We start from the raw sequence: 13,583 nt of genomic DNA, 5'->3' as shown, positions 1-13,583 counted from the left end.
ATATTAATCATTATCAACAACCAAACCTTCTTTCATACATTATCGGGTTAGCTATAAGTACAGTTCAAAAGTTGCCAAAGCTCCATTGAAGGATTGAGCATATTTCATCACTAGCTATCATCTTGATGCCAATGTTGTAAAACTGGTGTAAAATTCCCAACCTTGGAAAATTTAGGTAACAGAGGGACTAATCATGAAACTTTAACGACCAGTTGACAAGGAGATTACTTTATTAGGTGCGGTTTAAGCTCGTAACCCAAAAGCAACACTCCAAGTTTCTTAGACTAGCAAAAAGCTTAGAGAAAGAATAAGATGACTACTAGTATAAAGAATTGTGTCGATATCAAAGTGACAAATAACAGAAAGAACAAAGTGAAACATACTCCCATGTTTGACTATCTTATTGAAAGAACCCAAAATGATATAACACACTTTCATAAGGCCCCAGAACTGTTGGACCCAATGAAAGAAATTTCATATTTTGATCAAAACCAATTACATGGGGGACATTGTGGTTTTGCTCCAAAATGAATGTCATGACTAGCAGAAAAATTGAACAAAGAACAAGTTAAGAACTAGTGAATTACTGAAAGAGAACTACAGAGGCATTCCTTCCAAAAGGTTCTCATACTACATAACAAGTACAAAAGGCAATCACATATAGTATGTCAGAAGGCCAAAAGTCTTGTGCTACAAAGACAGCAAGGTATCAAGGTCAACCGAGATCAATAACAAAAGCTAGAAAAGATATCATGAGTCATGACACATCTGTAAGTGCCACATCCATCGCCATGCAGTGATCTGAGCAACAATTCACTTGATTTAATTGAACAAAAGTGGTGTTGACATGGCTGCATGACATTGTGAATCTTGTAAACTAGATCTGCAAGAGCGTCTGCACAATTACATATTGGTTATGAACAAAAATCCAAATCCCCAGCATGCATGCATGTTCATGTGAGTGCAAATGCCATTTCACATGATAAGTGAAATTCTCTTTCCTATAACATTTGACCAAAAATTCAAATACCACGAAACCATGTAACTATAGATACAAAGATAAGGGAATGTGAAAAGAATGAGAAGTAGAGTGGACCTATTGAGAACCACTGCTCCGGTCAAGATCCCACTTTCAAGATCTAGTACAGATCAAGAAAGAAAGTATTATATATACATGCACACATACATGCACACACATAATAAAACAATAGCATAAAACATTCTAACCTAATGATAGCTAGATATGTATCTAAAGAAAAAGAATTGCCACCTAAATTGAAAACTCTTAAATGAAATTAGGTTATTAATTACATTAATATAAAGAGTCTCACCAGTATATCTTCAACCAAGCATCTGCCTCAAGCGATTGAAGAACTGTAACAAAGTTTAGATTGGCAAAAAACTATTAATTGCAAAAAAGTCAAGTTCATGAAAACCTAGGTTAACTATATATGATCATGTCGCTCCCATCTTACCAGAAAAGGGTATTGCAGAAGCCATCCCACCACTGGTATATGAGAAAGAAAAACCTTGATAGAAGGCCCAAAGCCACTGCTTGAGAGAAAAAGGAGGCTGAGAAGTTAAAATTATTGAAACTTGTACTCTACTATCTCAAGTTTTCAAGATCAGAAAAGAACCTGAATAGAACAAGTGAGCCATATATTTCCAAGATGATACCGGTTATAGGCCAACGGACAAATATGAGAAAGAGCCCAAGAAAAAAAGGTATAGAACCCTGCAATAGCAGAGTGATTAATGAAAATCACACAAATCCCCTTTAATGCTTCTTACTAAAGCACAAACTTTCAAAATCTGAGTGCTAAGTTGGCAAAAAATGTAAGTTGCAAATCAAGTGATGTATGGGCATTGACCACAAGCAGCAACATATTGCACCTGAGCTAAGCACAAACTTGGCAAGCTAAAGCTTGCTCTAAATAACATAATGCAAACCCAAACTTGTGGTGGGAATCATTGGCACGAATAGGCCTAGCAAAATGAGGTTGTCACCAGTCATGCCAAGCCTGATCTAAGAGTAACCTCTCCATCTACTACTTTAGAGGAGCTCGGTAGTTCACGGCTCCAAAGAAGGCATAAGGAGACAACAAAGAAGAAGCATTCCAGCAGAAAGAGGTCACTGATGAAGTCAACTCCATGATAAGCAAAATGCAGATGGCAGCAACGAAGATTTTGAAAAGAATTAAATAAGTTAACTGAGGCAGCGGCAAAAGAAATAAACATGGCAAAGGAATAGCCACCAACGGAGAAAATGAACACAGAAAAGGAATGGGTGGGGGAGGTGAGAGAAGGGGAGATAGCAAATGTGGTTGAAAAATAGATATTGGCAAGGAACCCATTTATAAGTTTAGAATCTAATCTAACTATTTACCTGGCTTACATAATGAATGCACCAGCATCATTATTAACTTTTGCAATTTATAAGACCTTGCTGAGCAAAACATAAGTCCTATATCAAGCCATTAATGTATGGCAAGGACCCATTATATGAAATAATGCAAAATTTATCGTCTTGTATCCCAGTCAACCCTAGCAAACCATAAAGCTTGGACAGGTAGCTGATAAACCCAGGTAGACTATGGAGTTGAAGCCATATTACTTTCTCTCTCCCTCTGTGCATACACATGTGCGCTGACTGTGTCCATTACATGAATATCCGTCAATTTCTGTTGTTAAAGGTGCCACTAAGGTGCAAGGCACCACCTCAAGGCCTCACCTATCTCAAGACGAGGCGACTTCAGCAAGGCACAAAAAAGGCACACCTCTGACAGTGCATTTGTTTTGTCTATATGCCTGTGGGAGGCCATGCATTGCATTTTGATGACTGTGTCCATGTGTTTCTGCATGTGTATGCGTGCGCTGTGCATGTGATTTGAATGTTATGCAACTTTCAATAAGCCCGGCTAGTATTATTTGCACATCTGTATAAAACAGATATTGGCAAGGAACCCATTTATAAGTTTAGAATCTAATCTAACTATTGACCTTGCTTACATAATGAATGCACCAGCATCATTATTAACTTTTGCAATTTATGAGACCTTGCTGAGCAAAACATAAGTCCTATATCAAGCCATTAATGTATGGCAAGAACCCATTATATGAAATGATGCAAAATTTAGGGTCTTGTATCCCAGTAAACCCTAGCAACCCATAACGCTGGGATGGGTAGCTGATAAACCCAGGTGGACTATGGAGTTGAAGCCATATTACTTTCGCTCTCCCTCTGAGCATGCACAGGTGCGCTGACTGTGTTTATTACATGCATATCGGTAAATTTCTGTTGTTAAAGGTGCCATTAAGGTTCAAGACATAACCAGGCACAACCTCAAGGTCTCACCTATTTCAAGATGAGGCGACTTCATCAAGGCACAAAAAAGGCACGCCTCTGATAGTGTGTACATTTTGTCTATATGCCTGCGGAGGCCATGCATTGCATTTTGATGACTGTGTCCATGTCTCTCTCTCTCTCTCTCTCTCTCTCTCTCTCTCTCTCTCTCTCTGTGTGTGTGTGTGCGTGCGTGCGCGCATGCATGCGTGCATGTGATTTGAGTGACTGTGATATTTATGCAACTTTCAACGAGCGTATTTATGTATGTTTATATATATACCTCCCCACACTCCCCACCCAACAAAAAACTCGCAAATAGTGTGAATTTTGAGAGAATTTCCCATCTCTGCAATCCAGTGACCCTGTCTAGTCCAATGACCGCTAAAACTTTATGGCTTCCTTATACATTTTCACCATAATTTTCAGGCTCATGGCATCTCACTATGTCAAGACCGTTCTGTAACTACCATTTCTTCAAAACTCCAATATATATACACAAACACATATGTACATATACATATTATACATACATAAATGCATGCATATATATGGATATATGCATATATGTATACATACATATACACATATGTACATATAGACATATATGTATGTACGTATGCATATGAAAGTCTTCATAAGATTTGTTTCTATTTTAAATCCTATGGAAAGTTTGGGTATAACAACCATCAATTAGAATCCTTATTCAACTAAATTCCTAATCAAGAACATCCTAAGACTCTCTCTCTCTCTCTCTCTCTCTCTATATATATATATATATATATATATATATATATATATATATATTCTAAGTTCCATGGAAAGAGGAGATAGAATTGGGATCTTTTCTCAACGAGCTCCTCAATGTCCTCTCCCACTCACCAGCACAGTTCTTCGTAACTGAGTGCATAATGACATCATATCTCTCTCCTCTTTTGGCTGCTGGATTCCTCCAAAATCACCATTAACCTCTCATGCTTGACTTGCTTTGCCTCGAGGCTATCCAAATCTTTGGATGAAAATCATCATCTTTCCTTTGGAGGTAAGTTCTCCTTTGACTATGTTAATTTTTTAAAATATATATATGCATGTGCAATCTTGGCTCATTTCAGTAGCATGTGCCTACCTATGCTTTTTTTTTTTTTGATCGTACATCTAGTAGTTGTATTGATTAGTATCATCAATATATATTCCTCCATCACACTTTCTATGCTGTAGTTTTCCTTAAGCATTTCCAACTTTTTAATTTGAAATTACAGAATACTCAAAAAATAATAAAATGAAATATTAAATCCTTTCCCTTAAAAACTTTTAATTGACTTATAAAGCAATGCCACAGTTTCCTCAAGCAACATGGCCCCCCCTAGAGATGAATCGCAGCTCAATCCTTGCATTCTATACATTTTTTTTTTTTTTGAGAGAAAGAGAGGGGAAGACCCACCTTGAAATTAATTACTGAGGCCCAAGCCTTGAATATGCACCCCCCAAGATTCGAACCTAGAACCTCTACCAATTATTTGCTCGTGTCCAAAAGCCCCAATTCACTTGCATGCATACATACATATTCACAACATTCATCATCTCGGTACTAAACCCCATACTAGTAACAGCCTATTACAATGATGGTATGCCCGATATAGTATCTGATTCTGCATACCGAATGTCTGTACGCCTCAAGTACCGCATACTGGTTTGGTGCCAGTACAATACAGTACAGCCAGTATGCACCGATACCAACTGATTCGGCAAACCATGATTCACATACATAAATACATACATAAAATATTCTAATCCTCCACAGAGGCGCATGCTCTGCTTCATATCTTGAACCTAGGCTCTAACAGATCTTGGCATCTTAGCGCACCTTGAGCTTTAATAACTTTGATTACAAAACACATGCTCGTAGCTATAGTGGCAAGGACGTATGCCCATGAACACATGCATTGCATGGTGCACATAGTATTCATTGAGCAAAAATGCAATTGTTTACTTTTAATGAATGTTTGCATGTAATCCCGTGAGACATTCATATACAAAATGCATCCCACATCTTTGCAACATTAATTGATGCATACATTGAGCTACCATATCTATATACCACAATATTGATGCCATGATGTGTCACAGGCTCACAGCACCCATATGACCAAGAAGACATGAGCCACATTGCACGGGCAACAAGAACATAGCCATATTTATGTAGTTGCATAAATTTGCCCTGGAAGATTAAACCTTACTATGACATTCTTCTTTCTTTCTTTTTTAAGCAAGTTGAACATTTTGAGTCTAATTGGTTGTACAAGTGTCCAGGAGTGAGACAACATGTTGTCTTTTTACTAAATTAAAGAGTGACCAAACAATGCAATAAACTTGAGTTCAGGTCTCATGACTTGGTAAAATCTCTCTCTTCCCCCACCGGAAAAAAAAAAGTGTGTGCATATATGTGTGCGGTGCATGCATGACTTCCATATGCATGAGAGAGAGGGAGCCTTACTGCTCTCAGGACTTGTGAAAATTGCAATTATTTACTCTAAAACTATTTGATTTATAACCCTTGAGACAATTGTATGTTTTCAGTGCCTCCATACCAGTATATCACCAGTGCACGCACATACATAAGCAGATGCCAAATACAAGTATATAAATAAACACTGAGACACTGCTAGCTATATGATATGCCAACAGCACCTATTTGCTCGATAAGATGCATCAGGGTTGGCAACCAGAACATAGCCCTGCCTACATAGTTGCATTCATGTGAACCTAAGGTTTAAACTTTTCAATAATATATTCTTGCTTTCATATTATTAACTTTGCTGAATCAAGTTTAATTTTTTGATTTGTCCAAATGGTTGCCCATAAATCCAAGAGTGGGTACCATATCTTTTTCTTTTAATAATAATGATGAAAGAGTCAAGCAAACACCATAAAACTTGAATATGTGGGTCTTACATGCTTTCGTGGCACAGAACATAAGTAGAAAAGGAAGGGTGAAAAACTTTAAAAAGATGTCTTTTTATCTTACATAATGCCAAGCACACTTTTGTTGCATATTCTGTAAAGCATTTGGCAAGATAAAACCAAGTAAAAAGACCATGATCTTGAAAGTCACAAACCTGTCAGTGCTTCACATAACTTCATACTCATATTACCTTATAATACGTTTTCTTTGTAAAAAGTTGCCATGTAGATTGCCAACCAAGTAGAACACCAACACCAGACAAGCAAAATAACTGGCAGAGAAAAAAGAAAAAAGAAGGCATAATGAGCTTCTGTTACATCTTTATTCTGGAAAAAAAAAAAAAAGGAAAATTAAAACAAGGTTTGTATCTTACATTACCCAGAGCCAGCAAGCCCCTGTCAAAGAAGAGAATAACGCCCAGAAATGAGAACAGGATGCCGAAGCCTATCAGACCTATGCCAACCTCTACATCATTTTCACCAGAATCAGAGTTCTTAGGTTATGTTAAATGCTTTAAACATAAGATAAAAGGAAATGAAAAAATAAGAAATGGATATAAACATAAAGAAATGTCATTATCAAATACCATATTCTTCAACCAAAAAAGATGGAAGCATAAATGTGATTTTTAATTTTTGATGCTAGCTCAGTTCTATTATGATCCAACTTAATGCATCATCACCATGCATTACAGCTCAAACATTCAAAGTCCTTTTGAAAGTAGGATATTTCTGAATGGCATACCCACATTCTATATACTAGACATGCAAAAACCAATCAAATGATCAAATCATTAGTGACATCTGGTTCATCTTCAATTCTTTAGGATTATTTATGTATGTATTGTGGCTCCCAAAAACTGCCTCTATAACAGATACTAAAATGCATCATCTACAACAAGTGATGAGGTAACGATAAAAAAGGTACAGGCATCAAACAGGTATTAGCTAACACAAACCAAATATGAATCTTTCATTTAAAAAAGCCTGGTATCATACGGTGTCAAATTGTAGCATGCACAAGAAAGATGGATAAAAGAAATGCTCGATACAGTTACAGGCCCGCCTGCTTTAGAAAGAGAATTTTGATGACTACTTTTGGATGCAATAACAATACCTCATTGAAAATTTGAGATCTAATTGCTCCCAAAAAATAGAATTTTATATGCCACTGAGGCATGTTCACAACAAAAGATGACAATGTACATAGTTACAAGGCTGAGAGGTGACTATTGATGTTCTTTGTGAGCTAGGCACTTTGTCCTGATATAAAAATGATATCAAATAATTTATGCACTATGAACAGAGAACTACAAAATGTATCATATAGAAGTTCTCCACAACTCTCCCAAACCCAAGGTCCGCAATACTAGAACTGGCATCCATGCCGATAAGCTGGTGGTACAGTATGGTATGGTATTATGCCATGTTGGCTCTGGTGTGAACTGACAGGGAAACCAGCAAGAGAGGGGGACAAGGAGGAGAACGAGAGAGGCAAGGAAAGGGAGAGAGTGGGGAGGGAGGTAGAGGGAGGAAGTGGCGAAGAGAGAGGGAGGGAGGGAGGGAGTGGGGAGAGGGAGAAGGAAAGAGAGAAAGAGAGGGGGGGAAGGAGGGAGGGGGAGCGCCAGGGAGAGAGGGAAAGCCCTCTCTCCTCCACATTGAAAGCCATCTCTCCTCCACATTGCCAGAAGCCCTGAAAGCCCTCTCTCCTCCACATTGCCAGAACAAGGGCTTCAGCCCCTTCTTGAAAGCCCTCTCTCCTCCACATTGCCAAAACAAGGGCTTCAGCCCCTTCTTTATTTCTTTTTGAATTTTTTTTTAAATGAAGTTGGTAGCCACTGCCGAAATTCACTTAAAAAATCCAAAAGAAAGAAAAATAATAACTTGGCCATGGTTGCTAACTTAACTTTTAAAAATTCAAATATATATATATATAAAAAGAGGCCGAAGACCTTATTTCAAAATGGAATAGAGACTCTGCCCCTATCCCTATTCCGGCAATGCAAAGGAGAGAGGGCTTCAAAAGCCCTCTTCCCCACCCTCTCCACCTCTCTCACACTCTGTCGGCCTCTCCCTCCCTTCATCCCTTTCTCTCCCTCTCCCTCCCTCTCTTTTTTCCTCTCTTTCCTTCTCCCTTGCCAATTTCTCAATCCAAAAGCTAGAACCATCTCAGTCGGCCTCTGCAATGGGTTTGTACACCCCAAACCAAGCAGTTTGAGGTGGTACCACTAACCTTGATCAAAGCACTCTTTGCACTCATCATCCTTGTCCTTATAAAAGATAGCACTTAAAAGGATTGAACCACAACAATGAACATCCAGCAAATGTCTATCTTAGAAATAGCAACATCAAAAATAATAATCTACACATACTAGACTAGAAACATCAACTAGAGTCGAAAATAGGCTTGGGCAAGCCCATCAATCTAGACCAGATTCAGGTTGAGCTTTGGGCCTAGCACAAGAGGCTTTGAGCTCAAGTTCAAGCTTGGGTCGTAGAGCTCGAATAAATATTTGATCCAACCCAAGCCTAGTCAAAAGCCCAACTCGACCTAGCAACCCCCGACCCCATTACCCCCACCCCCACCTTCTTCTCCCCTAGTCTCCCTCTCCTCTCTCCTCTCCCCTCTGCTCTCTCCCTCCCTAGCACCCCCTCTCTCTCAATCTCTATGCCAATCTCCTTCCTCTCTCTTAATATTTCTCCTCTTGCTCTCACTCTTAATCTCCCCCACTCTCTCCCAATCTCTCTATCTCTTGCCCAATTTCTCCATCTCTCTCTCCTCTTTTCTCTCATTTCACTCTGGATCTTTCTCTCTCCTCCCCCTTCTTTCTCAATTTATGTGGGCCCAGTTACGGTGCTGACCCACTCGACAATGATGGTGAGGCCAATTGGGATCATGGAGACGTTGTAGTGATCAAGATGTCGAGGACAAGGGAGGGGCTGTGGAAGGGATGGTGGAAGGCACAACATCAGTACACAGCTCAATTTTTTGGTAAAAGGAGATCAATCTTAGGATTCGGGTTGGTCGACATCTTTAAGCCTGGTTGGACTCAATTAGTTGAGCACATCTAGGCTTCAAGCCTAGCTTAAGTTCGGGTTTAGCTTGGATTAAGGCTAGAACCTTGAAAAATTATTCCCTGCAAGCCTGGCTTGAAGCACATATTTCTTTTTTTAGCTGGGCCCAAATAGTATGGAACCGAGCCGATCGACTAGTCCCAACCTTAGTCAAAACAAAGAATAGATGGCCTTTCCAAACTTTTCATACAAAAGGCCCCGAGAAGCATGTGTAATCTTAAATATTATGAAACATACTAGAAATCTACCTATTTGGTCATTGCATGTGAAAATCCAAAGAAATAATGATATAGAAATTTAGAAAAGTGATAGCACAATAGATGACATAGTTAGCACTTCGCTAAAGTTGATTTTAATAAAATAGAGGTAGTAATAATAGCTATTTATTTTCATAAAGAGCTTGAAGTGGTAGGAAGCAAGTTTAGAGACAATCGCGACATTCCATAGCTATTAGACAAAAAAGCATGGCATTTATTACATGCAAAGAGCAAATGCATGAGCCAGAAATAAAACCTATCATCTATACTCGCACAATCCTTACCTTGATAAACAAGAACAAAGATTTTAGAGTAAAAAAGAAAAAATAACTTGCATTCTCAAATAAAAACTTCAGTTAAGCTTTGACATGTCGAACAGTAAAAGCATGGCATTTATTACATGCAAAGAGCAAATGCATGTGCCAAAAATAAAACCTATAATCTATACTTGTACGATCCTTACCTTGATAAACAAGACAAAAATTTTAGAGTAAAAAAAAAAAAAATAACTTGCATTCTCAAATAAAAAACTTCAGTTAAGCTTTGACATGTCGAACAATGTACTTTTTTCCCGCAATTTTAAAGATTTTCATTTTTAGTAGTATATGATAATTTTACTTTCTTCCATTATTTCTTGTTTCAATCCATTAGGTTCAAAATTTTCATTTTTGAGCAAATGTTCAATGACTAGCTGAAACTTAATCCCAAATGCCTAATCCAAAGACTTATCATATCATGCTCCAATTCTAAATTCTCAACCCCAGCCCTTGTGGGGAAAAAAGATGATTGTAAGGACTATGATTCACCGCGACACTCAACAAAGAAAACATAGAATATGTGTGGTTCCATGAGTCATAAACAAAATAAGAGCGAAAAATATCCAACACCAACATATACACTATGAGTACAAATGAGTATTATTTCCAACAGCCTCAAACACAAAAAAGGTGGGCTTTATAACTTTCATCACCTCTCTTCCACAATTCCACATGTAGAACTTTTCAACTTGTTTTGCATTATGAAGGAATTTTGCTTTCTAAGAAGTACGGTGTAATTTGCAATTGACTTAGGGAAGAGTGCTACTGTGAGATGCGAAATGTTTATGATGTTATATGAGTAATTATGCATGTAAGTCATGCATATCGACTATGTGCAGCTAGAATGTTGTTATGTCATGCTTTAATTTACTTGCACATAAGCGACATACAATACATGAGGAAACAAAAGATGAAAATAACTTCCCACTAAAATGTTGTGTCATGTCAAATTTTTTTTTTCTTCTAACCAACATAAACTCTTAAGGAACATTGGACATAAAAGAACTGATGGGATCTAGCAGATACAGCAGCAGCAACCTCTGTTGAAAACAAAATAAATGGAGATTTGCAAAAGAGAATAGAAAATAACTAGCATGAAGTACTTGTTTAGTTTCAGATGATATAACAAGATTTCCTATATCAAGTAAAGGACTTCACTTTTCAGCTCACTAATCTCGTAGGCCATTATGCCACCAACTGAAGCAGACCTACACAAATCAAGCTAATTCCTGCATGTACATAAACCTGCAACACCATAATGTTTAAACATCAATCTTTTGCAACAGAAGACTGAAGCCTCAAATGAAAATGTCAAAGGAAAGTAACAAGATTAGGCATAGTAGCAAACAAATGCTTATATTATATCTATAAAACACACACATACATAAGCAATCTCGCACAAGTAGATAACATGTTTCCATTTTACTCAATACAAAAACTGATAACTACAGATTAAAGATCAAAACAAAATGTTAGAAACCTCAAGAAAGTTTTGCATTTGAACAGGTGCATGGCCGACAAACCAGTTATAATTCAATGGTCTTTAAGATCTCCACTGACATGGATACTTGACGAGAAAGTATTAATGCTCATATTAAGTATAAAAATACAGCAAAATAGGAAACACAGATTATCCAGAGTATTGGGCACAAAATCTTAAACTGCCCCATAAACATCATAAACAAACTTCATCCCGAGCAAGTAGCAATGCTAGGTTATTTTGAGGTACACGTGAAACAAATAAAAAGGATAACCACAAGTAGCCTACAAAACTATCCATCTATGGAGAGCACCATCAATGAAAAATCCAAATTATAACAGAACAAAAAAATTTAGCCAAGTTGATATCTGACTTCATGTGGCATTTGGAAGATCTCTGCATTCAAACATCAATTCCATACATATTACACTTAGCATTGCAAATCTGACTATACATCTCGAGAATTTCATTTCTTCACATCAAACAGCTACTAGTGGGGACATCTTATTGATCAAAATGCAGATCAAATCTCCTCTCATACATCCATGAACCCATTCACATTAGCAAAAGTGATATATACTTGCTAAAGTTGAATCTCATTCCAGAATTTTCAACAAAGTTGGCTACAGGAGTATCCCAAATGCTGATGCCACAAAACACTCCATCAGATGAACACCACGCAGAGGGAGAACCATGCAAATTTCCTAATCATTAACCAAAGAAACTCCCTAAATGCATCATTTCACAATGCATGCGTTCTAACTAGAAACACTGTCAACCAACAAGGCAAAACTTAAGTAATATAAAACATAAATGACCTATACTCATCAACCGAACTTGACATTGAAAAGCTTAAAGCCCTTTCCAAGTTATCTTCATCGCATAAAGATCTTCTTAGGCGGTAAATTAAGCAGGCAGCCAATATCCCCCTCTAAGAACTGGAGACTTACAGCCCACGTCATAATAGCCTATGTAAGACTACCAGCATACAGATGCAATAGATGCGGCAAGATTAACAGCAAAATAAGGCGTTATTTAGCATAAAAAACGTATGGTTTCTTGATTGGAAGACAAGGAGACTAAGCCCTCAACTAGGGTTTCTTGAGAATCTCTGCCACGAGATAACTAGCTTTCAATTCCAGGCCAATATGTACAAAATTACATGCCCTAATTTGTTTCAAATCTTCAATCCAGAATGAAATAACTCGCACCACGCACAATATTGATATTGATATGTCCGAATATGTTCAAATCTCGAATTATCAAAGATAACAAATATCAATGAACATCGCTAAAAGATTAGACTCGCAGAAGGAAGAAAGATTAAAAAACAAGCGAACTATGAACAAGAATTATGCGCATTAAATTGATAAGATTCGTAAAACTTTCTACATACCTTAGTTTTTTTTATATTTTGTGCTTTGATATTAGGAAGTGAAATCTTGGGACGCGTTCGAATGTTGGGTTTTTCGGAGCACGCTGATGGCGTACTCAGTCACCACCGATCTGGACTCCGTTTCCGGACACACGCGGTTAGTTTTTACGCCACGTTCCGATAGGGTTTTGGTGAGATCCACCAGGGCCGGTGTTCCGCTAATGGCTAACTGACGAGGAAAGGAAAATTTTAATTAAAGTATCAATATATTAGATAATGATATTCTCTTGTAACGTTATCTAAAATACTATTTTCAACGAGTGCTATGCATATGATAAGATGTACGTAGTTAGATATTGATCATTATGAATCTGGTTTTCATCTCCAATTAATTTATGCTAATTGCTACAATGGAAGTCATTAATTAAAAAAAAAAAAGATAATTAAGGTGTCATCGAATATCACTTTCATTTTTTTATTTTTAGAAATAAAAAAATGAAAATTTTATTTTTATTTTTTATTTTTAAAAATATAAATTTATTTGGTATGGTATATTATTTTTAAAATAAAAATAATAATGGCGATGGAAACAATAATGCTTGTCGTGGAGGTAATAAAAAGAAGGTAGTGAAATGATGATGATATTAATGGAAGAGATGATGTCAGAGCTAGTGATAATGGCAATGATTGTATGTAGAGATAAGATTATAGTAATGATGGTGATGATGATGATGGTGGCGATGCCGAGGGTATCAATAATGATAATAATAATAAT

The 13,583-nt window shown here is 37.2% G+C and overlaps 1 protein-coding gene across 3 annotated transcripts; it reads right to left on the bottom strand.

Annotated features, from left to right (window-relative positions):
• Window positions 1-552: 552 nt before the first annotated feature.
• LOC105038646 (vesicle transport protein GOT1) lies at window positions 553-13,019 on the bottom strand. 3 transcript variants are annotated; one of them, XR_003799827.2, is made up of 9 exons: window positions 12,830-13,019; window positions 11,112-11,198; window positions 6,679-6,770; window positions 6,496-6,576; window positions 1,638-1,735; window positions 1,476-1,551; window positions 1,332-1,374; window positions 1,097-1,139; window positions 553-883 (listed from the first exon to the last, which is right to left on the bottom strand). XR_003799827.2 is itself a non-coding variant. In XM_010914515.4 (8 exons), the coding sequence occupies exons 2-7, from the start codon at window positions 11,137-11,139 to the stop codon at window positions 1,342-1,344; spliced, it is 408 nt and encodes a 135-aa protein (XP_010912817.2). In that variant the 5' UTR covers window positions 11,140-11,198; window positions 12,830-13,019; the 3' UTR covers window positions 553-895; window positions 1,332-1,341. The 3 variants fall into 3 exon arrangements, 1 of the variants encoding a protein (XP_010912817.2); XR_830772.4 differs by having other exon boundaries at window positions 553-895; window positions 12,830-13,018; XM_010914515.4 differs by lacking the exon at window positions 1,097-1,139 and having other exon boundaries at window positions 553-895.
• Between the last annotated feature and the right edge of the window lie 564 nt (window positions 13,020-13,583).

The sequence above is a fragment of the Elaeis guineensis genome, chromosome 1, assembly GCF_000442705.2.
Source record: "Elaeis guineensis isolate ETL-2024a chromosome 1, EG11, whole genome shotgun sequence".
In the NCBI taxonomy this organism is placed as follows: Eukaryota; Viridiplantae; Streptophyta; class Magnoliopsida; order Arecales; family Arecaceae; genus Elaeis; species Elaeis guineensis.
Note: the sequence above shows the minus strand (reverse complement) of the source record. Positions and strands in the feature narration are given on the sequence as shown.